General features: G+C 40.8%; 1 protein-coding gene across 2 annotated transcripts; it reads right to left on the minus strand.

Annotated features, from left to right (window-relative positions):
• Nucleotides 1-24400, minus strand: LOC112047632 (remodeling and spacing factor 1). 2 transcript variants are annotated; one of them, XM_052883645.1, is made up of 25 exons: nt 24039-24400; nt 23775-23962; nt 22725-22921; nt 21783-21903; nt 20099-21576; nt 19804-19874; nt 18157-18329; nt 16430-16598; nt 15252-15350; nt 14562-14725; nt 13203-13380; nt 12454-12575; nt 11427-11546; nt 10677-10798; nt 10321-10430; nt 9375-9477; nt 8475-8703; nt 7573-7819; nt 6922-6997; nt 5912-6012; nt 5746-5789; nt 5329-5655; nt 4471-4546; nt 3767-3869; nt 1-3492 (listed from the first exon to the last, which is right to left on the minus strand). In XM_052883645.1, the coding sequence occupies exons 1-25, from the start codon at nt 24181-24183 to the stop codon at nt 774-776; spliced, it is 7482 nt and encodes a 2493-aa protein (XP_052739605.1). In that variant the 5' UTR covers nt 24184-24400; the 3' UTR covers nt 1-773. The 2 variants fall into 2 exon arrangements, with proteins under 2 accessions (XP_052739605.1, XP_052739604.1); XM_052883644.1 differs by having other exon boundaries at nt 18118-18329.
• Between the last annotated feature and the right edge of the window lie 76 nt (nt 24401-24476).

A 24476-nucleotide genomic window follows, 5' to 3' on the forward strand; every position in this document is an offset into this window, starting at 1 on the left:
TTTCAGAGAAAACATTTATTTGCAAAATGAAATAATCGATCTATATTAGAATTCATATTTAGAGTATACTGTGTAAGTACTTATCGTTTTTTTTTGTATATAAATAAATCTCGCTTAAAATAAACAAAATAATAATAATACATCGTTTCTATTCGAGACCAAAAAGACTCATCATTAAAACATCGGGAACCTAATCGTCAACGTCATAAAATATCATACATAGCGTACGTCACTAGCGCCGACGGCGTATAAATAAAATGATCTATTAGTAGACAATCCCCTTATAGGACGACCTTCATCGAGCTGGTTATAGGATGACGAGTTTTTTATGTCAAACTAAATGTCAATAAATTAGTTGATTTACAATTTTTTTATAACTAATTTTTGGTAGACATCCCTATACAGCCGTGTTCAAAATGAAATAATTTTTATTTTAACCAATTTATTAGTATCGATTTACGTATATATATTTATACTTTCCTGCGTTTCTAAGAGTTGTGATGCAAAAAAGTCAACCTTACGTTTGCGTAATTTATAGGCTTCACTTTCGATTGTGATGATTCAATTTAAGTGGAGTATATTTATTTAACCAAATCTGTGAAATGTTAAAAAAAATATTTGTCAAACATATTAATCAGAAATCATTTGCAATGATGCATCAATTAAATGACATATTTAATTTGACATAAAAAACTCTTGATCCAATAAGCAGGTCGTTGAAGGTCGCTTTATAGAGGGACTTAGACTATAAGTGTATGTATGTACACGCGGCGCTACGCGTCCAGGTCGTCCTCGCGCTGCGACGAGAAGTAGCTGACGAGTCCGCCGAACACGCCGCCCTCCTCCTTGATGCGCGGCTTCACGTCCGGCGGGGACTCGGGCGGCGCCGGCAGCTTCTCGATGCGGTGCAGCTCCTGGTACGGCGCGTAGGGGGCCCGCATGTACGGGTAGTGCGGAGGTAGCTCGTGGCCCATCAGTCTTTCGGGGGGCGGCGCGCGCATCATGTCGGGGCCGGGGGGCCGCGCGCCCGGCGCGTCCGGGGGTCTCAGCGTGTGTACCGGCCGCTCGCCGCTGGGCGGCCGCGGCATGTGGACGTGACGCTCGCCGCTGGGAGGTGTCGGCATGTCGTGAATCGGACGCTCGCCGCTGGGGGGCCGCGTCAAGTCGTGAGCGGGGCGATCTCCGCTCGGGGGCCGCGACAAGTCGTGCAGCGGGCGATCGTCGCTCAGGGGCCGCGACATGTCGTGCATGGGCTGGTCTCCGCTGGGGAGCCGCGCTATATCGTGCACAGGGCGGTCTGCGCTAGAGGGCCGCGCTATATCGTGCAAGGGGCGGTCTCCGCTGGGAGGCCTGGCCATATCGTGCAGAGGACGATCTCCACTGGGAGGCCTGGCCATATCGTGCAGAGGGCGATCTCCACTGGGAGGCCTGGCCATATCGTGCAGAGGGCGATCTCCACTGGGAGGCCTGGCCATATCGTGCAGAGGGCGATCTCCACTGGGAGGCCTAGCCATATCGTGCAGAGGGCGATCTCCACTGGGAGGCCTGGCCATATCGTGCAGAGGGCGATCTCCACTGGGAGGCCTGGCCATATCGTGCAGAGGGCGATCTCCACTGGGAGGCCTGGCCATATCGTGCAGAGGGCGATCTCCGCTGGAGGGCCGAGCCATATCATGCAAGGGGCGATCTGCGCTGGGGGGCCGTTCCATATCATGTAATGGGCGGTCTCCGCTAGGGGGCCTAGTCATATCCTGCGGAGGGCGGTCTCCGCTGGGGGGCCGCGCCATATCATGTATGCGGCGGTCTCCGCTGGGGACCCTGGCCATATCGTGGAGGGGGCGATCTCCGCTGGGAGGCCTTGCCATATCGTGCACAGAGCGGTTTCCGCTGGGGATCCTACCCATGTCGTGCAGAGGGCGGTCTCCGCTGGGGATCCTGGTCATATCGTGAAGCGAGCGGTCTCCGCTGGAGACTCTGGACATATCCTGGAGGGAGCGGTCTCCGCTAGGGATCCTGGACATATCGTGGAGGGGGCGGTCTCCGCTGGGGACTCTGGACATATCCTGGAGGGAGCGGTCTCCGCTGGGGATCCTGGACATATCGTGGAGGGGGCGGTCTCCGCTGGGGACTCTGGACATATCCTGGAGGGAGCGGTCTCCGCTGGGGATCCTGGACATATCGTGGAGGGGGCGGTCTCCGCTGGGGACTCTGGACATATCCTGAAGGGGGCGGTCTCCGCTGGGGACTTTAGACATATCCTGGAGGGGGCGGTCTCCGCTGGGGATCCTGGCCATATCGTGGAGGGGGCGGTCTCCGATGGGGAGCCGCGCCATATCGTGCAGGGGGCGCTCTCCGCTGGGGGGCCTCGACATGTTGTGTATCGTCCTGTCATGAATTTGTCGATCGCCACTGGGCGGCCGCAACATGTCGTGCATCCCGGGCGGTCGCATCAAGTTGTGCAGCGGCCGGCCCGGGCCGGGGGGCCGCGGCATGTCGTGCACGGCGGGCCTGTCGCCGGCCTGCAGTCTGGATATGTCGTGTACGGACAATCGGTTAGGCGGTCCGGGTTGATTCATATCGTGCATCATCCGGTCGGGGCCCGGAGGCCTGGGCGCACCGTGCGCGAGCGGCCGGTCGGGCCTCGACATGTCGTGCATGACGGGCCGGTCGGGCGGGTGCGGCCGGGGCACGTCGTGCATCGGACGGTCGGGGCCGAGGCGCGACAGGTCTTGCATTATGGAGCGGTCGGGGTGCGGCGGTCGCATCATGTCGTGTAGCAGGGGGCGGTCGGGGTGCGGGGGCGGGGCGCGCGGCGCCGGCAGGCCGAGCGGCGCGTCGGGCTGCGCGCCGGGCGCGTAAGGCCCGTAGGGGCCGTAGTGCGGCGCGTAGGGCCCGAGCGGGAAGCGCGGCCTCCCGTCCTTGTTCTCCGTGTGCTTGATCTTGAGGTGCGGCTTGGGCGGCTCGGGCGAGCGCTGCGCGGGCGAGCCCGGCGGCGACTGGTACTCGGGCTCGGTCTTCACTTCTGCTTTGATCTTGATCGGCGGCTCCGAGTCGCCGTCGTCCGCGCCCGCGCTCGGCGGGGGAGTCTTGCGAGGCGCGGGGGACGAGGAGGCGGGCGGGGGGCCGAGCGCGCGCATCATGCCGGGCGGCGCGAGGCGCACGGCGTGCGGCAGCGGCTGCGGGTGCGGGTGCGGGTGCGTCGGCCGCATGTGCGGGGGCGGCGCGCGGTGCGGCGCGGGCGGGTAGGCGGGCGGCGCGTGCGGCGAGGCGGGGCGGTGCGGCGCGCGGTAGGCGCCCTGCAGGTGCGGGTAGTACTGGTAGTTGTGCCGCGGCGCGCCGAGCGCGGGGTGCTGCGGGTGCGGCGGGTGCTGCGGGTGCTGCGGGTGCTGTGGGTGCGGCGGGTGCTGTGGGTGCGGCGGGTGCGCCGGGTGCATCTGGTACATGCCCTGCCCGCGGAAAGGCGGGTTGCCCGGCGAGTACATCATTGAACCCCTGTAATGTGAACACAGAATGTTTTTAGAAAATAACATCAGCATCATCGTCATCATCATATCAGCCGATGGGCGTCCATAGACTACATAGGCCTTTTGTCGGGACTTCCAAACACCATGATCCTGAGCCGCCTGCATCTAGCGAATCTCTGTGACTCGCTTGATACCGTCAGTCCCCCTGGTCGACCAACACTGCGCTTTCTAGTGGGTGGTCGCCATTCCAGCTCCTTGGGACCCCAACGTCTATCGGCTCTCCGAACTATTTGGTATTGTACCTGTATTGCTGATTGATCATGTTGTGCGGCATCCTGGTGATGATGCTGGGCTCCTCTGCCACGGGCTTGAATGGCTGAGGTGAGCCAGCCACCGACAGAGTCCCTGAAATATTCATTATATTATTATAAATTACTGACTGCCTGCGTAGTAAGTCCGTGCTATAAAGCCTCTTATGCTCCTTTACGAGAGAAGAGACGGAGTCTAAGCTTTGAAAGCCTAAAACCTTCTCGCCTATACGATAGACTTGTGTCGTGCCCTGCAGTAGGCTGTCACAAGAAGCTGCTGATGACGTCATCATCACGTTTCATTCTCATAGGGATAAGCAGATACTATGTCTTTCTACTTCTTCCCTGCTCCTTCTATTATCATCAATTCAATCATCTAAGTTGAATCGTTTTAGGTGGCCTTTAATAAAAATGTATTGGATTTGGTCCAGTGGCGCTAACATGCGGCCAACCAGATATCTTGTGTAGAAAAATAAGAGAAAGTTTAACCAATAGCGGTGCGACCGAAAATAACGCTATCTCTTTCATCGCGTTGGTACGAAAGAGATGGGACAAATCCTCCGCCATTGGACGACATTTTGTCTATTTTTTTTACACTTGGGCGCATGTTAGCGTCACTGGAGTGTACACCTTGGTCTGGGATCCAAAATTTCCATTGACCCTCACTACGTGGGCGTTCGTGAGTCGTACATTCGTACCTTCTCGCATGGCGGGATGAAGGTGGTCCGGACGGCGCTCGTCCGCTGTGGCGATGCCTCGCAGCTCAGCTCGGACCTGGTCACAACAAAAAAAAAATCTTGGCATTCCATGGATTGACCGTGCGAGTAAATCTCCGAGTAGAGCCCGGACTTGTTAAAGATGGGTGTAGGGTTAAGGACGTCCTTGACAGTTAACTAACACTCACCTTCTCCGCTCGTGTATTAATTATTATCGTACTTATTGTACGATACTATATGAATATGATAAATACTGCCTCTATAATCCAGTGATTCCGGACCACGAGGTTTCTTTTTCTGTTCTGTTCTTTTAGGCGAGCGTAGAAGCATCGCCTGATGGGGCAGAAGGCAGAAGCAGAGTAAATGTGCGGAACGACTTTCTGAGGCTCGAACCTCGGCTTAGAGGGCCGATGGAAGGATGCCGAGGGAAGGAAGCCCACGTCCGGGTGTCTGGTGGGTTAGGTTATATTGAAAGAATGAGCTATTCTATGCTATCTAGCTTTTTTATGAAATATTCAGTAAGAACTCTCAGGCCAGAGTTGAAATGTCAAGTCTTGGAGATAACATCTGATCGTCAAAGAGTATATGTACGTATACATTACCACCTTAAAAAGAGATATCAAATCTTATCTAAGAGATTTTATTTCGATCATGCCTTTCTATACTAATATTATAAAGTGGAAATATTTAATTGTTTGTATGTTTGTTGCATAGGCTCTGAAACTACTGAACCAATTTGAAAAATTCTTTCCCTGTTGGGAAGCTACACTATTCACGAGTGCTGTAGGCTATATTTTATCTCCACACTCCTACGGGAACCTATACCAAAGGAAGTTATACCTGTAACCGAGGTGTTGCCGGGAACCGTTGTTCCTGATAGTCTCCCGGATGGCGAGGCCCCATGGGTCCGGGCCCGTAAGGCCTATCAGGCTGCATCGGCCTCATCGGAGGCCCGTAACCCATAGGCCCCATAAACTCCGGCTTCTCCTTCTTTATCTTCTTGCTTTCCTGCAATGCCAGTCTCGCGAGCCGTTTCTCCTCCCGTTCTTTGGCCTTTTGTTCTTTCAGTTTGTCTTTCTCTTCCTTCTTTTGTATCCTCTCCAGTTTCCGTGCCTCTTTCTCGGCTAGTTTCGCTTCGCGTTCTTGCCTTTTCTTTTCTCTTTCGATCTGAAATAAGAGAGTAATGTTGAAGAACCACCTTGCTTGCAAATTTAACACAAAATAACCAAATTTTTAATCAAAATAACTAATAGTTACCTGGTCAGGTCGCAGCGGACCTGGCTCGCCGTCAGCTTTGAGATCTGAAAAAATAATTACATGATTTGTTTAAGAATTAATGTTTTCTTCTAGAAAATGTAATTTTTCGAGGAGACTCGAGCTCAGCAGTGAGATGAATATGGGTTGATAATAATGATGACCTCACCTTTGATCTTGACGCCGACGAGCTTGGCGAGCGCGTCGTCGCTGGACTGCGGCGCGCCCAGCGAGCCGCTGCGGCCGCCGCGCCCGCCGCCGCGCGGCCCTCTGCGGTCACACAACGATCATTGTACACACAAGTGATGCCATACGAAGGTTTATGTGTATCTTGTTTGTCTTTACATAGTATGAATTAAAAGTCGCTTCCCTATTGCGCTTAGATAATAATATTATAGATTTTTTTTCGTCTCATTTTGATTTGTTTCTTACTTTTTTCAATGTGTATAGATATTGAAAAAAACGCATATCTATAATAATATAACAATTAATCGTTAATGTGTTGCTAATCACGGGAACAGCTGAACCGAATTTGATTATTCTATTTTTAAAACATTCTTCGAAGTACTAGGACGGTTCTTAGGAGAGAAAAATTTTAAAAATTGCCTGAAAATGTCAAAAAAGAAAAACTTTTCTATACTACCGTCACGTAAACGTCAATTTGATCTCTAATACTGAACCATAAAGTTCCAAGTGTTAATGGAGAGGTTCCGAGAAGGCAAAACCATTGAGTGATGTTAGCTGTGGGTAGGATAGGGATAGGGTATGGTAGGATAAGAGTAGGGTAGGGGTAGGGTTGGGTTTTCGCCAGTTATTATTACGATATTTAATTAACCTATTGTTAGACATATTTATGCCGGGAACTCAGAGCCAACCAAAAAGATATAAGAGAAATAATGTAAATGATTAGTTATGGTTTGTGGTGTAATATGGCTAGTCGTGTTTTCACTTTGTTGAATAATTAATTGCAAATCAATTAATTATTCAACAAAGTGAAAACAAATGAACATGAAAATGAATAAAATGAATAGATTTTGAATTATTAACGTATTCTTGTGTTTTTTTTAATTATTATTACATTACTTCTGTATTGTAATACTATAATAATATACATCCTCGTAAATTATAATATCCAGTTATAAATTAACACATAATTATTTTTTTAGCTATAGCACTCACCGACTGCCTCGCCCACCCCTACTGCCTCTACCTCGCAGAGGTCTCGGCGTGGTCGTTACTTGATTTTCTTGACTTTCTGAAATACAATAAAAACATTTTTATATAAATTAAATATAAATACTATATAAAGGAGAATGGCGAGATTACATGTATTGTGGGACTAGCAGATAGAAGTAGCGTATATAACGGAAACCTATTAATAGTGGTTTATCGTGATTAAATTAAGAAAAAAGAAAATGGTAAGCAGTCTTGAAAAGCAGGGAGAAAAAAGATATACCTTAAAAATTGTAGGTACCCTATCTACAATAAATGTGAGAGACACCGCCGCTGACTTACAACTGCGTAATTGCTTGATAGCAACAAGGCGTTTTGGTTGTAGGCAACAAGTAGAACAATTTTACTATGCTAAGTATAGAAGTGATCTTGATTCCCGTTCTATAAAATCTCAATATTTTTTTTACAAGCATCTTATAAATTAATAGTTTTAATTAATACAAATGTATGAGTGTACCACACTTCAGAGAATGACTCCCACTTTCGCCATCCTCCTTCCACTATAAATTTTAATTTTATTTGTTTAGTTGATGAAGCCCTACGTCGCTTTCGTTCTCATCTCACTCCTATTGGTCGAAGAACATTACAAGCACTCACCAGGGGGCGTCTCGGTGGTCTCGGTTTTGATGGAAGTGACCCCATCGGGCAGCTTGGTGAGCGGCACCACCGCAGTCTTCTTGATGAGGTCCGACATGGCCTTCTTCTTCATCTCGTTCTCCGTCTCCTCCTCGTCGCGGCGTCGCTTGGCGCGCTCGCAGTCGGAGTCGGACGTGACGTCAGAGTCGTCTATTTTGAACTCGTCCGAACTGTCCGGCATGTGCTTCCCGCTCGACTTGTGCATCTCCTGGGACATTCATATTAATAATATTAAATATCAGCAAGGTCACAATAGGGTAGTTGAGTCACATCAAAGGACATGTTCCTATTTTGTATGGAGGCTGGGTCTTTATTCCGAGTGTAACTAAGCAGAACAAATTAATTTATCTTGAAAAAACATAGGGTTTTAGCCATAATAAAAAAATATAGGAACCCGCATTTTTTTTTATTTAATTAAATAAAATGCATTTTTTTCATTAGCTGACAACATTAATTAAGAATTTTTATCATGGCAACATGCTTGTAACTAATCTTGACAGATTGTCTGATCTTCGCGTAGTAGCGTTCGTATATGGCGTTTTTAAAGCAATTTAAGGATTTTTTTTAATGCATCTCTGTCTACGATTTAATGTTTCATATTAACATTTGACAACATTATATGACAGTGTTATTTTCCCAACAGCAATTTGTATCTTCTATCCGTAAAAAATACTATCAACCTGCTTATAAATTATAAATTAAAGGCCCATTTTGGGACATGTCCTTTAATATAAACGCAGGGATTCGCTGGATGCAGGTAGCTCAGTATCGTGATGTTTGGAAGTCACATCATCATCACTTACCATCAAGTGAGATTGTAGTCAAGGGGTAACTTGGAAAGAATAACAAAAAAAAAAGCTCACATCCTCAGACTCAGTGTTGGGCATCTCGGTGTAGTTGATCTTCTTCTGGCGCGTGCGGTGCTTGGGCGACCAGTCGTTGGCGTCGTCGTCGCTCAGCCCGCCGTACGTGACGCGCGCGCGGATCACGTTCCCCTCCGCGTCGTACTGCGTCAGCCCGCTGCGTTTGCGGGACTTCTTCGACTTGTCCCGCTTGTCCCGCTTCTTCGACGGCCGGGACTTTGATTTGGATCTGGAAATTGGCTCATCGTTACCGCCCGTCTTGAAACACAGAAAATGGAACGCAGTGGAAGGAACAAGGGGGCGTGGCCTGCGTGTCCTCATATATGAGGAGGTACGCTTATGTGTTTGTGTTATAGAAGAAATGTACTTTAATAACGATAGAGCACACTTAAGTACAAAAAAACAATAATAAGTGTTGTAAAGAATAAAGAACTATAAACTCTAAATTATGGTTATTAATAAATTAAGGAAGTTCTTTTTAAAACCTTGAAAAATAACATATTTCCTATTTTCAGTCAACATCCTAATGTCCAATCATGTAAGGAGTTTACAAATGTTCAGAACTAAAAATGACAGCAGCATTTTTTTAAATGAATATTTGCCATATTTTTTATAATATGACCAATATTCCCATTTCCCCCAAATAGTCGGGAAAGACTGTCAAGTATTCATTTTAATTTAATCACAAACCGATGCCTTGTAGCGAATGACGTCACAGTTTATGATTGGCGTTTGCGGTGACGCGAAAAAAATACAATTTTGTTTTATAAAAATATTACAATTACGAGATTATTTTCACAAATAAAAATGTGATTAGAGTTTCTAGACATCTAAACTGCCTCTAGGCAAAAAATCTTCTTAGTTTTGTACAGCAGGCGAGTAGTAAGATTGTTTACTCACTTGTTCGACCATTCCTTGGCGCCGGCAGACTCGCTGGAGCTATCTTCAAACACTCCCTTCTTCTTCTTCACTTCTGGAGATGACTCTATCATCTTTTGGCGATCTAATAATTAAAAAATATTTATATTACATCAAACTGATATTATAAAGTCGAATGTGTGTATGTAAGTATTCTTTACGCTGCTTCTTGCAAACTGATATGGACTTGTGTCACACCTAAAATGTCTGCCATTTTTTGAGAAAAGCGATGTAAACTCACACTTCGAAAAAATTTAACACCAATAAATATATTTTACTAGCCGACGCCGCGCGGTTTCACCCGCATGGTTCCCATTCTCGTAGGAATATGGGGATAATATATAGCCTATAGCCTTCTTCGATAAATGGGCTATCTAACACTGAAAGAATTTTTCAAATCAGACCAGTAGTTTCTGAGATTAGCGAGTTCAACCAAACAAACAAATAAACTCTTCAGCTTTATAATATTAGTATAGTCCTTACACTACACACTAGAAATACACACATGTGTAATTTGTACACCGACTAGCAAACACATCGCTTAAACTATCTACAGAATATTCAATTAATTGATTGATGTTTTGCTTTCAGAAGAATCGATTATTTTTAAATATTGTTTTTATTATAAATTTGACAAAATTAAGTTAGAAATACTTAAAAATTAAACTAACTTAAACGTAACTACAAATTGTTTATCGTTTTTTGTAGTTTTAAACTACACAAACCGGCATATTTGAGGAGAACACAACGAAAACGATTACAACAATGAACTGTATGAAATGAACGATTAGAACTTTGAACTTAACGTCTAGCGAGGCAAGTCCATATGTAATTCGTCTAAGTTGATCAGAGCTTCAAAACCCCTCTCCTATAAGAAGGGAGCACTGACCCAGTAGTGTGTTGCTAGCTGATAATGTAGACATTATACCTTTTTTCTTCTCAGGTCGGCAAGTGCGCCGTATAGGTTGGTCGGACGAGTTGGATCCCGAGCTGTCACGTTCTGCTGAAGACGATATATCCTCTGATGAAGATTCCATCCTGGAAACAAGCGAAAATGCACCTTATTGCACAGGAATTAAAGTCACAATAAGAGCCACATTTGAATTTTGATGTCTGTCTGTAATCTAATGTGATAAAGTTAGTGAGGTTGTAGAGGGTAATCTCTGGATCTACTGGACCAATTTGAAAATTTATTTATCTATAGAAAGCTAAGTTATTTATGAGTGAGAGTATATTTTATCCCCGTATTCCCACGGGAACGGTAAGTTAGTCGTATTGACATACCCTGTATCCTTAAAGTCCTCATCAGTTTCGTCATCATCCTCCGAAGGCACCTCCAGTGAGTTCAGCTTTCTTGGCTTCCTGCGTTGTTTTTTCTTCAACTTCTTCACCTCTACAGGTTTGCCCTGAAATTTTATATTTAATGTTAAAATAGAAAGTTTGTGTGTATGTTAGTTATTCTCTCAACTAAGTACTGAACTAATTTTGCTCAAATATAGAATGGACAGAGATCATAGCCTGAAATAACACAGGCATCTATTTTATCCCACACATACAGAACAAATAAGATATCATACAAAAACGCCCCCTTACACCAATATAATAATATTCTATTACACCAATATAATAATTGTCGAAGCAGGCTCAATATGCAATAAGCCCTAGTAATTCCTAGGTTCTGCACTTGATTAGACTTAATTAATAGATACCTATGAAAACCATTATAAAATTCCAGAGGTTATCGCTATTTATTTAGCTATTGAGATCTAGACCAGACATTTTCCATTTTTCTAAACAAAGTAAGCATATTTAGTAAAAGTACTTGTAGGGCTTACTGGAGCAAGTTCTATATTAGTCCAAAGTCTCTAGAACACAAGCGCATAAGGCGGTTGTTAGTTAATTGTCAAGGACATCCTTAACCCTACACCACATACATGCAAGTCCGGGACACTGCTCGATGTGTTTCCCGAACAATGGACCCAGCACCTGCATGGAAAATCACAGAATACTATTACGAGTGTACGTCTCCATTACCTGTTCGATAGCCTCCCGTTCGGCCTTCAGTTTCTCTTCCTCGGCGGCTTCGATGATGGTGGATATGTCCTTGCCGCGGCCTTGGTTGCCGGCGCTGGTCGTCGGTTCCACATATTCTTCCTGTCAAATATATTTTCAAAATATGAACTCTTTGGCTGGTGGGAGGCTTCGGCCATGGCTAGTTACTACCTTAGCGACAAAGGCGTACCGCCAAGCGATTTAGCGTTCTGGTATGGTTGTGTAGAAACTGAAAGGGGTGTGGATTTTCATCCTCCTCCTAACAAGTTAGCCCGCTTTCATCTTAGATTGCATCATCACTTACCATCTGGTGAGATTGTAATCGAGGGCTAACTTGTAAAGAATAAAAAAAAATCTTCCTGGCTTAGATTGTTGAGCTCTTCTCGGACGAAGGCGCGTTTGGAAGCCTCGTAATTTTAAGGTTTAATATATAAACGCGAAAGGTCGTTCATCACGAAATCTCTAAAACCGCTGGATATACAAAAATTAAACTTGGCAGGGAGGTAGTTCACAGATAGTAGAGGTCCACTAAGAGAGGGCTGGATGAGGAGGTCTAAAAGCGGAAGTCGCGGGTAATATAAAATTTAAAAAAAATATTTCGCAACACAGCCCTAATTTGACTAACAATAGCCCGAACTTAGGTGACTCTACCTTACTGCAGCTTAAAATAATGTAATCTTCGTTCGTGAAGAGATGGTAGTTGTAACACAAAATCTTTTATTTATAAATATTATAAAGCTGAATAGTTTGTTTGTTTGTTTGATTGAACGCGCTAATAATCTCAGGAACTACTGGTCCTATTTGATAAATTGATTCAGTGTTAGATAGCCCATTTATCGAGGAAGGCTATAGGCTATATTTTATTCCCGTACTCCAATGGGAACGGGAACCACGCAAGCATAAAGCACAACTGCCTTTTCAACCTATATTAATTAGTATGAAAAATGTTTTTTGCTCAATAAATCATTTTTTTTAGTCGGTTAAAAAAAATGTAGCCAGAAGCTCCGACCTTGATGGCCGAGCTGATGAGGCGGTCGTACTCCTGCGCGCGGTACGACACGGGCAGCTGCTTGCGCGCGCGCAGCCGGTACACCGCCTCCTCCGACGACCAGCCGCTGCTGCCCGACGAGCCTGCAGGGAACGACACACTTGATGGTAATCTAATGTTTTTTTACATCATTATCGGCGCCTAAAAGACCTTCCGGGTCAATAAATATTAAAAAAAAAATTGTAGCTGTAATCACGCCATTCAACTGCCTACACACAGTGTATCAGTTTAATCATGTTTTGTTCCTTGTGTGATATTTGACTGTTTACATGTTTCAGAATTTAATCAGATGTGCCTCACATCACATCTGATTAAAGTTGCAAAACTGATTAAATTGGAACAAAATAAAAAAAATCAACCCATTTTCGGCTCTGCTGAGCTCAGCGGTTAGGCCAATAGTCCACCACGCTGGCCCAAGGCAGATTGGCAGACTTCACACACACAGAGAATTAGGAAAAATCTCTGGTATGCAAGTTTCCTCAGGATGTTTTTCCTTCATCATTTGAGACACGTGATATTTAATTTGTTAAAATGCACACAACTGAAAAGTTGGTGCATGTCCCGGACTAGATTCGAACTCACATCCTCCGGAATCGGAGGCAAAGGTCATATCAACTGGGCTATAACGGCTCTTTTATTCTGATAGGAGACTCGTGTTCAACAGTGAGCTGAATACCCAAAGCCAGATTATGATTAATATACAAACATACCTGAGTCATCAGCAGAGTCGTCATCCTCTCCCTTCTTCTTCTCTTCCCCAGAAGGCTTCTCATCTTCGCTCTCCTGTTTTGGTGCTTCTAACTTTTTCCGTTCTCTCTCAGCTTCTACAGTAGCCAGCAACTCGTCGTACTTTGTCAATTCTTTTTCCAGTGCTGATATTAGCCTCTCCTGGTAAGGAAACAGTAATAGCAAAACACTTTATCGATACATTTTACTAATATTAGAAATAAGAAAGTTTGTCATCATCATTATTAACCCATATTCGGTTCACTGCTGAGCTTGAGTCTCCTCTCAGAATGAGAGGGGTTAGGCCAATAGTCCACCACGCCCAATGTGGATTGGCAGACTTCACACACGCAGAGAATTAAGAAAATTCTCTGGTATGCAGGTTTCCTCACAATGTTTTCCTTCACCACTTGAGACACGTGATATTTAAATTATCAAAATGCCCACAACTTCATTTTATCATAAATGGAAACTCTTATATTGTTTGTATGTGTACATACATACAAACAATATAAGAGTTTCCATTCTTATATAATTTCATGATTACTTGACTATTGTTGAGTAATAAATGAAATAAATTCAGGCAGCAACCATCATTGATCCCGATTAAAATGCATCCCATCCCAAGAACCAGCTCATGACTAAGGGCCCCGTATGGGTTCAAAACTAGTCGGGCACACTCCGACGTTTTATCACGTGATTTTTAGCCGTGTTTTATAATGAATTAATATGAATAACACACACGATAGTTTAAATTAGTTAGATAGTGTGAATAAGTTAGCCCGCTTCCATCTTAGATTGCATCATCACTTACCATCAGGTGAGATTGCAATCAAGGGCTAACTTGTAAGGAATTAAAAAAAAATCCTATGATTTGAGATGATATGAGATCTCAGACCAATTATTGTATAGGACCTGCCTCGCTAGACGTTACTTTTCTGTCAAAGTATATTATAATTGAATTATTTATTTTAAAGTAATTTACAAAAATTAAATAATGCAACCATAAATATATCACATTATTTAAGACTTACCACATAAACACATTTTTTAGGCTGGCACGCCATTTAAAAATATTTAAGCGACGTATGTCAAAGTATATGATCAACGATTTAATGCAATTATAAAAACTGTCCCTATAGAAACAATGTTAAATAAATAAAAATACCTTTTTGTGTAATTGAATTGTGTAAAAAACGGGCAAAAACTTCTAGTTTAGTATCAGAAATATACCCAATCTAAGCTCGTTTTCTTCAGAAAATGACAGACAATTTTGTTTGTGACTATGAGTGTGATACAGGTCCTTTTATAATTGGTCTGAGTATGAGATACATGAGACTCACGTGGTTGCACGGCGGGCAGTACCAGTCTCCCTCGGGCACCACGAACAGCATGGGCTTGAGGCAGCTGGCGTGGTAACCCTCGTTGCACACGTCACACAGCAGGATCCACTCCGGCTGTTCCGCGCTGCCGCAGCGCTTGCAGAACCCATCGTCCTTGGCAGCACCTGATGAAGTTCAACCTCTTGTATCATCATCAGCTCCTTAGGTGCGACCAATGAACAGAAATATAGATACAATTTCGACCAATGTCGTCAGAGTTGTCCCAGATCCATCTCTTTCGTACCAACGCAATAAAAGAGATAGCAGTATTTCCGGTTTCGCAGTCATTGGTTGAAATTTCTCTTACGAGATTACCTCATTGGTCGACAAAATATGTTAATCTCTTCCATTCGCTTCTATCATTCGTCAGTTTATCTACACAGACATTATCTTTGACACACTCTAACCATTTCTTTTGACTTTCCTCTCTTCTTGTATACTACACTTGCAAATTCATCATTCTTCAGTTAATATGATCTTATTCACTGAGACATAAATCATAAAGAAAATTTACACATACATGTAACATTATGAGCAATGGTAATTAATAATCTTAACTTCAGAACTGAGAGTGATCAACAAAAAAAAAAAACAAGGAAGATATTGATCCATTACAAACAATTTTTAATAAAAAAAACTGTTGTTACTCACCTTCCCGCAATGTCCTTGCTAGTTTCAAAGGCGCCGCCGAATCCTCAGCCTCTAAGTCGGATTCGGGAGAAAACTCGTGGTCAGATTTATTGAACTCCACTGTGGACAACAAATGACTTAAATGAGTAGGTTTATGCAGATTTTTAGAATGTCTCATCTCAGGAAAGCCTACCAAAAACTTATAGCAACCAAGAAGCATTTTATTCTTGTCCTCTGAAAGGCTCATTGCATTGGATATTACATGCATTTAATTTATAATTTGACATAAACATGTCAAATTATAAATTAAAAAATTAATTGGAGCCAACCTTTTGCCAGGGGTGCCTATCATGAAATTAGTCATTCATGCAGGAGATTACAGTATATGCACTAATACAGATAACACTGGTCTACAAAATTTTACTTTTTGTGTGCCTTTCAATAACGGAACACTATATTTTTACATTGCTTTAGAGTTACTGAATACGAAAACACAAATATATTTTTTTTAATTAGCTCTGTTTTTGAAAATATACTTAACATAGAATATTTGTCTTTTGGTAACGTGGTAAAGTACAAAACAATTTATTTAAAAAAAAAAAAAACTATATTTATATAATAATTTCATTTTTAATTTTTTATGTTTTATATAAAATTTGGACCTAAATAAATGTATTTAAAACTGTTCAATGAAGACTTTCTCTTATTTTCGCTTGTTTATTGTAATTGCTTTAGTATATTTCTTCTCAAAATCCAGCATTGTCTATTCCGCTAATATATTCGTGTTATATCTACCCTGATATTTCTTTTCCACTGTCGAGATTTCTTGGTAGAATCATTTACTTTGTTTGTCACTTACATAACTGCAGCATCTTCCTGAGTATGAAGTAGTAAACAGACAAGTTACAGTCATGTTCAATCTCAAAGTTGTCAAAGAGATGCTCCTCCGAGTCTCTCTCCAGCTCGGGGCTGGTGGAGTCAGCTGCGTGCCACAATTCAGGAGCACTCATCCTGAGTATGGAACCGTAGTAAAATGACAGTTCACAGTTGTGCTCGGTCTCCAAGTTGTCGAAGATAAGCTCCTCTGAGTCACTGTCCAGCTCATTGCTGGTGGAGTGGGCTGCATGACACCCTACTGGAGCACTTTTCCTGAGTATAGAACCGTAGGTACTTAAGTAGTTAGTAAAAAGATAACTCACAGTCATGTTCAATCTCCAAGTTGTCGAAGAGATGCTCCTCTGAGTCGCTGTCCTGGTCGGGGCCGGTGGAGTCGGCTGCATGCCACCCTTCTGGAGCGCTCTTCTTACGTTTCTTCACCTCGGAGTCAGAGCTGCAGCTCGCACGCCACTCCTCTTCATCATCCTTTGACTGGTAACATCAATACATATAAATACAATTGAAGTGACCGTCTGTCTGTGATTTATAACTGGGTTTATTATAACTAAATAATATTATATAAAAAAAGAATAATTAAAACTATAAATTAGCATGCATAGGCGGCCTTATTGCTTTATGCAATCTCTTACAGGCAACCCCTGATGACAGGTTTGCAGAGAAATAGCAGGGAGGTGCAATATAAATAATTATAATATTAAATATACATATTATGCGGTTATAGTAATTTACGCAATACAATAACACAAACAAGCTTTTTAAAAGTTTTTGACTGTCTAGCTGTCTGGGCTAATGTTTGGAACGGCTGACGAGATTTGAATGGGACTTTCACTGGAATACAATGGAGATTATTGAGGATATAGGCTACTTTTTATCGCCCGTTAGTAACCAACGAAATCCATTGGCCAGTACAAAGCATGCGGGGTGTGGAATCCCACACCATTCTAAAGTGTTTCTTAAACCAGAATGGACTATTCAAAATAGACGATGGAAACATAGTTTCCGCATAATAGTAGAGAAGCCGAAGAGGGGATTTTTGCAGTTACTCGAGCGCGGCAGATAAACATAAGGGACTATACCTTACACTTTGTCGAGTACCTCCACCGAGTATGAGCCCTTAATATTGGTGGGTACGTTTAGGGCAACCAAAAAAAAACTAACTTCATAAATACTCAACCAGCACGTCAGATTAAGATAAGGTAGGTGAGTTGATAGCTAAAAACTGCACATTTCGAAAATCTGACGATTTGAGCGTAACGTAATGGAATGGGAGGGTTTCAAAGTTACAAAATTAAACCCTTATATTTTAGTGCTCGAGGTACGAGTGCGATTAATTTTTTACTTATTTTTAAGGAAATAATCTCCTAATTAATCGCTAAAATTTTCTTACAATTTCAGTAAGCCAAAGTAATAAAAATTGTTTTTAAAGTCTGTAGTTTTTTTTTGCCACCGCTAAAATCGGAAAAAGTAAATAACCATTTATTCTTCCTATAATTTAATCTACCAAATGTAATCGGTCTCAATGACGCTCGAGTAACTGCAAATTTAGCATCCCGGGCTCCCCTACTATAAAGACTCTATGACATTCTTAGTAGAAAATCTCCCACACCCTGCATGCGGGTCCTATCAACCAATGAATATGAGACAGTATACATTTCTAACAAATCATGAATTGATAATTATTTCTAATTTAATATTTAATATATTTCAGTCTTAGTTTTGTTATTAATTTGGCAAAACAGTTTTCTATTATATCAAAATTAGAGCACCATGTATCATTTACTTTGTCATGATCAAGTTTTTAACAGAATTTTACACAAACAGGGTCATCATAATACATGGTCCTCTAAATCCAAACCAACACTTACTGAATAACTTGAAACGAAATAATTCAGAATTATTTTGTTTCAAGTTTTACTCTCTGTAAAATTAATATTCTTTGTCAACCAACTAAAATAAATACACGACAAAATAATCTCAACTGTGTGTGTACTTTTTTTTTGTGTATCATTTTTAGTTCCCGCAAAGCCACCTCCTCCAAGTGCCGCCTGTCGGCTTCCTCCTTGATCTTCATCTGCGCGATGCGACGCGACTGTCGCACGGGCGTGTCGGCGTCGTCGGCTAGCGGGGGCTGCTTACATTTCAGTTTCTGCTTATCTTTGTTCTTAGGTTTCTTTTTCAGATTCTTCTTTGCTGATCTTTTGCCTACAAATATTACAAACAAAAAGTAAGCATTTCTATTCATTAATGAAGGAAAAAATGCACTACATCTATATCTATACTAATATTATAAAGAGGTAAAGTTTGTAAGTTTGTAAGTTTGTCACATTTTTTAAATGGGGTAATCTTCGGAACTACTGGTCCGATTTTAAAAATTCTTTCACCAGTAGAATGCTACATTATCGGGGAGTGCTATAGGCTATATTTTATATTGGTATCATATATATTAGCCGAGTTAACACAGTTTTTGTCATACATTTCGGACTGAAAATCCTCTTAAACAGACTTATTCGCATGCGCTGCCTTAACTATTGTGTAAAATTGAAATTAATGTATGAAGACTTTATGTATCTTTAAAAGTTCTACAAAAAAGTCCGCGACACCATATATCTATCTTCTATATATTAGCAAATATAGTACCTTTTGTGTTTTAAAAATTATTAATTTTATATACTTAGGTTTATGTCATTATTTATACAACTAAACTTTAATCCTTATTAAAATAAATTATTTAATAATCACAAGGATATTATGGAGATAAGATTTGCCCTTTACAGTATGTTAATTACTTAAATAGTTTCGGAGATAATACAAGATTTCTAAAAGACGCAGAAATTCCGCTATATGACGCCCGGCGCTTTCATTTACGTAGTTCCCGTTCCCGTGTGAATATGGGGATCAAACATAGCCTATGACACTCGCAAATAACGTAGCTTTCTATTGGTAAAACAATTTTCCAAATCGGTCCAGTAGATCCAGAGATTACCTCCTACAACCACACGAACTTTACCTCTTTATATTATTAGCATAGAGGTCTCTATTTCTCTTGGTCATACCACCACTCTCGAAGGTCTGAACCGATTTTGCTAAGGGTAGGAGTAAGATAGAGAAGTGACAGGGTAGGGTAGGGTACGGGTAGGGAAGCGTAGGGGTAGGGTAGGTTTAGGGCCGGGTTTAGGGTAGTGGTAGGGTAGGGGTAGAGGTAGGGTAGTGGTAGGGTAGAGGTACGGGTAGGATAGGGAAGTGGTAGGGTAGAGGTAGGATAGGCGTGAGATAGGGGTACGGGTGGGATAGGGGTAGGAAAGGGATAGGGTACGGGGAGGGTAGGGGTAGGATGGGGTAGGGTGTATGTAAGGTACGGGTAGGGTAGGGGTAGGGTGGGGGTAGGGGTAGGGTATACGTAGGGGTTGGATAGGGTAGGGGTAGGGTAGGGTAGGGGTAGTAGTAAAGTTGACATCGAAATTTACGCGGACGAAGTCGCAGGCGTCCGCTAGTTATATATAATTTGATTATAAACTAAAACCCTGAAAAATATCCAAATACAACGAAAATTTAATTAGTTTTAACAAAATCGCACATACACGTAAATGCTGACACTTGTGATTTGTGTTTGACAAGCTTTTCATGATAGACAAAGTTTTGGTTAAATTTAAAAACACAGTTAAAATAAGCAATATACCTAAATTATGAAGAGTCTCTTCTTCAGATTCACTTGAACCCTTGGCCATATGTTTTGCTTCCACCTTTTTCCTGCACAAAAAATAATCAAATTACTACACCTAAAATCGAAAATATCGTTGTCTTTTGTTGCTACGGGATAAACAGTGATAGTCAATATTTATTTATTTCCATTATCTTATAATATCAAATGTAAGGTATTGATATTATAAGATAATGGTAATAATAATAATTAGCAGATTTACAATAAAATTAATATTGCAGGATAATAGCCCACAATATCAAGTCATATTTACCTGCTTGATGTGTTTATTTTCTTAGGTTTGATTTTCAATCTTTTTCCAACCGTTACTGGTTCTTCGTCTTCACTTTCACTTTGAGATTCACTTTTGTCACTTGCATTAGAGTTTAACAGAGACCTTTTCACAGCTTTACTAGATTTCTTGACGTCACTAACTCTATCGTTCTTACCTTCACTGGACTGTACTAATCTTTTCTTTTTAAATTTCCCTTTTCTTGCTTTGATTTTCTTCCTACTAGACAAAGGGTCTGTTAAGACGTTTGTGTTTGAATTGTAATTTTCGTTATTCTCATTTGAGTTAGTGTCGTCTTTATGGTCAGACGAGTCATTGGAATGTTGTACGTTTACAAATTCAGATGTGGGTGCTAATCGTAGCTTCTTAGTAGGCAAATCATCTTCTGGCTTCACTACTTTATCTGGACGTTTCTCTTTTTCATTTTCACTGTTTTCTTCACTATGCTCTGAAGAGAGACTGCTTTTTCTCTTCTCTATAATACTGTTCTTATTATTCTGACAATTGTCAGATTCTGACACTGAGTTTAATGGATCTTTACTTGAGTTCCTCTTAACTTTCTGGGTGACTTGTTTTTTCTTTAGTTTGCTTCTGAGTTTCTTTTTTCTGTTCTTATTTACATTTTTACAATCTGTGGTACTTTTTTCGTTTATGCTACTATCCCTTTTTGTATCATCGTGAGAATTGGAATTAGATCCGTTAGATTTCTCTAAATCTCGTATACAATGTTTTTTGCAATCAGTTTTTAAATTTTCTGTGGAATCGTTAGGCTTTTTCTTTAGAGAGCGTTTGTTAGCTGACATCTTATTTTTTAATTTAACGCTTTTTAGCTTTGTTTTTTTATTAGATACAGTTACATCATGGATGTCACCATTGCATTCCTCAGGAGGGTTTTCATCTTCATCCTTAGTATCATTAGTATCTTGCTTTATAATGTCAACATTACCAGTATCATTTTCTAGTCCATAACCATCTCCATAAAAAAACATCACAGGTTCAGATATCTCTTCACTAAAGAAGTTTGCACTTTCGCAATCTGCACCATTACCTTCTCCTTTTACAACCATGACAGGTTCTTCTATTGCTTCACCTACAGTTTCTTTTTCTGCATCTTCATTTGTGGTTTTAGTCTGATCTTTCTGTTCTTCTTCTGTTTCTTTGTTTTCAGATTCTCCTACAGTGGTTTCGTCAGCTTTTTCTTCTGATTGAATATTTACACTATCACTACAGTCAATTTCATTTATGTCTTCATTATTCTTATTTTCTACATTGCTATTATTATCAGTACAATCTACATCACTGTTTTCTTTTAATACTACAGATTCAGAATTGTCATTGCTATCTGAAGGCTTGTCTACTTTGCCTTGTTCTTTATGATCATCACTTTCATTTTCAGATTCAGATTCAGGGCTTAGGAACTCTTCTTCATTTTCTTCATCAACATCTGACGATTTTGGTGGCTGAAACATGTCAAAGTTTTAATTTTGATTTTTTTATTGGGCCAATAGCATTCTTACAATATAACAGGGTTAACTAATTATTTTAAAAGCATATTCTAGTGGTCTAGATAACAATGAATTTTCGTTTAAGTACATGTATTAAGTGAACTTGTTTTGACCAGTGTCTGCTTTACTGCTATAGTTATTAGTTGTAGTATTGTCAGTACCTCTGTTGGAGGATGCACTTCTGCACTACAGGAGTCCTCATTGTTATTAGAAACACTAGATGGTGTTATTTCTTCACCATTCTTTAGTTGCCCAATTATTTTTACCAACTCTTCCCGGTTGCTGTAAACAAAATAATAAATTATGACATAACACACATTATTTAAAAGTCGTGATAACCCAGTGGATATGACCTCTGCCTTCGATTCGGAGGGCGTAGGTTTGTATCCGCTCCACTCATGGCACACACCTCCAACATGTATTTTATGAAATTTTATATCACATCTTAGAGTGTGAACGAAAGACATTGCAAGGAAACCTGCATTCCTGAGAATTTTCATGATCAATTTTATGATGATAATTTAAAAATATTTGTAATAAGAATTACTTTAAACATAGATACAGAAAAGGTAAAATTGCCTGGGAAATTTTAGATGGATGAGGTTTAATAACAATACCTTAGATTAGCAAGCACATGTCCTGTGCTTGTTAACCTGAGTTATTGTTATTGTATACATAAACAGTCCCATAAATCTCACAAAAAATGCTGCTCTGTTATAGGCAAATAATATTTTACCTGATCCTGCTTGATCTATCAACTTTTACTTTTTTTTAACATAATACAAAGTCTTCCACCATGTCAGTATGTCTGTGTGTCGATCGGTTTGTCCGTGTTAATTCAAAAATTACTGAACAAATACTTATGCATTTTTCAGCCATAGATACAGAGATTCATGAGGAAGGTTAAGAATATAATTTGCCAAGTTTTGGTTTTGTGTAAATTGATTGCAAAATTACAATAATTGCTGGAATTATCAAGTCACCTGGCAGAAGATATAACAAAACAATGAATGGTGGGATATTCCACTTTTATAGAAAGGTTCCACTCAGATTAAGTTGTGAGCATCTTAGTTTTAAATAAAATTGTAACAATGGTGACATACTTAGCAATAAGCTGCCATGTCTCTTCATCCTGGTCTTCCTTGTAGAGGCACAGGTTTGCCTCATGGTCCACTTGCAGCCAATACACACAACCATTCTTATCTCTCCCCACAGGGTCCAGCCGCAGATCTTTGCATGATACAGAAGTAACTGCTGCTTTGAACTTTGGGTAACATGAAAACTGATGCTCAAGTAAAATCTGGAATATTACAAACAGGATTGTATACATTAAATTAATATCAGATCACCAATGGTTTCACCTGTGTAGTGCCCATTCCTGTGGGATAAAATATAGCTTATGTTAAGCACCAACAACATTCTATTCTATAGACATGTTACATGCCTACTAAATCACCAAAAAAAAAAATGAGTCAAATTTAGATACTCAACTGAGTACACATGGAACAATTTTGTGTTAAATTCCATTATATATTTATATGTATTATGCAGTTTTTAAAGTTCCTAAACACACAACTCAACAGAATTATTTTCATTAATTTAAGACCAAGTTAATTATAATTATTATTATGTGTGAAATGACTGGTGATTTACACCCTCATTTTTAATTTGATTGTATGTAAACAGTATTCATCAAGAAAGGCTGTAGTACAGGTTTGATTTTTTACTTGGTCAGTTAATATTTTCTAAATTGCCTCAAGTCTAGCCTGGAGGTAGCCATCCACCACCAATGTCAATAAAGATATAATAAAACTTTCTTTAAAAAAATCACAAATTAAATTTATGCAGCCCAATAGGACCTTTATATGTAAGATTCAGCTCCTAGCTAAGAAGTCATATTACAATTTTATTATAATTATTATAAACAAATAGATTATTGGATTAAGAAGTAATAAACATTTAAAATATGATGAAGATGAATATCAGTAAACTGGTCAATAAACTCCTAAAATATATAATATTTTGTAAGAACTAGAAAGTTCATTTTACCTTAGATTTATAAAAAGAGAAATTCCTAATAAGATCATAATCATAAAACTCATATAACAGCTAATAGATTGCTAATAATGTATAAAAAACACTGAGTCACTCACTTTCAATATGCGCAACTTTACTTGAGTGCTAGCTTTCTTGTAAGAAAACCTTTCTATTTCCCAAGCTTCCTGGTGATACCGTTGCTGGTGACAAAACTTGATGAGGCTATTCTCCCATTTATTGCTCGGCACTGACTTCAACGCGCGGCGCAACAATCTCAAGTGGATATCTTTCAACGGTTCAAGCACTAAAAAGACAAAACTCGTAACATGTTTGCCTAGTTTGTTTATGTTGTATTAGACAGTTGGACGTGGCTAGCTCACCTTCCTGAGTGTTCTCTATCAATTCTTGCAGTTTATCTATCGCAGGGACTTCTAGAGGGTATAATTTACCAAACACTTTCAAGAAAGAGTAGATAACGGCGAAATTAGGATCATTCATACACGAAATCTCTCCGTCAGACGCCATCGTCGTCAATTATTAAGCCTTTTTACTTATCATCGCTAAGTGATTTTCACTACCGGTATGTTATACTTACACTTACTACTACTAGATTATTAGAAAACATGTACATGATTCACGAAAATATCATTACAATCACTGAAAGCTTTCTTTTCCCTATTTTCCTAAAATAATAAAATAAAACTCGATGACAGCCATCGCTGCCGTAGACAACTTTGTTTTTTTTTCAAACTTGCTGAACCATAGAATATACATACAAAACAGAGTACTAATAACAGAATAGAGAAGTAAAGTGCTCA

This window comes from Bicyclus anynana, chromosome 9 (assembly GCF_947172395.1).
Source record: "Bicyclus anynana chromosome 9, ilBicAnyn1.1, whole genome shotgun sequence".
In the NCBI taxonomy this organism is placed as follows: Eukaryota; Metazoa; Arthropoda; class Insecta; order Lepidoptera; family Nymphalidae; genus Bicyclus; species Bicyclus anynana.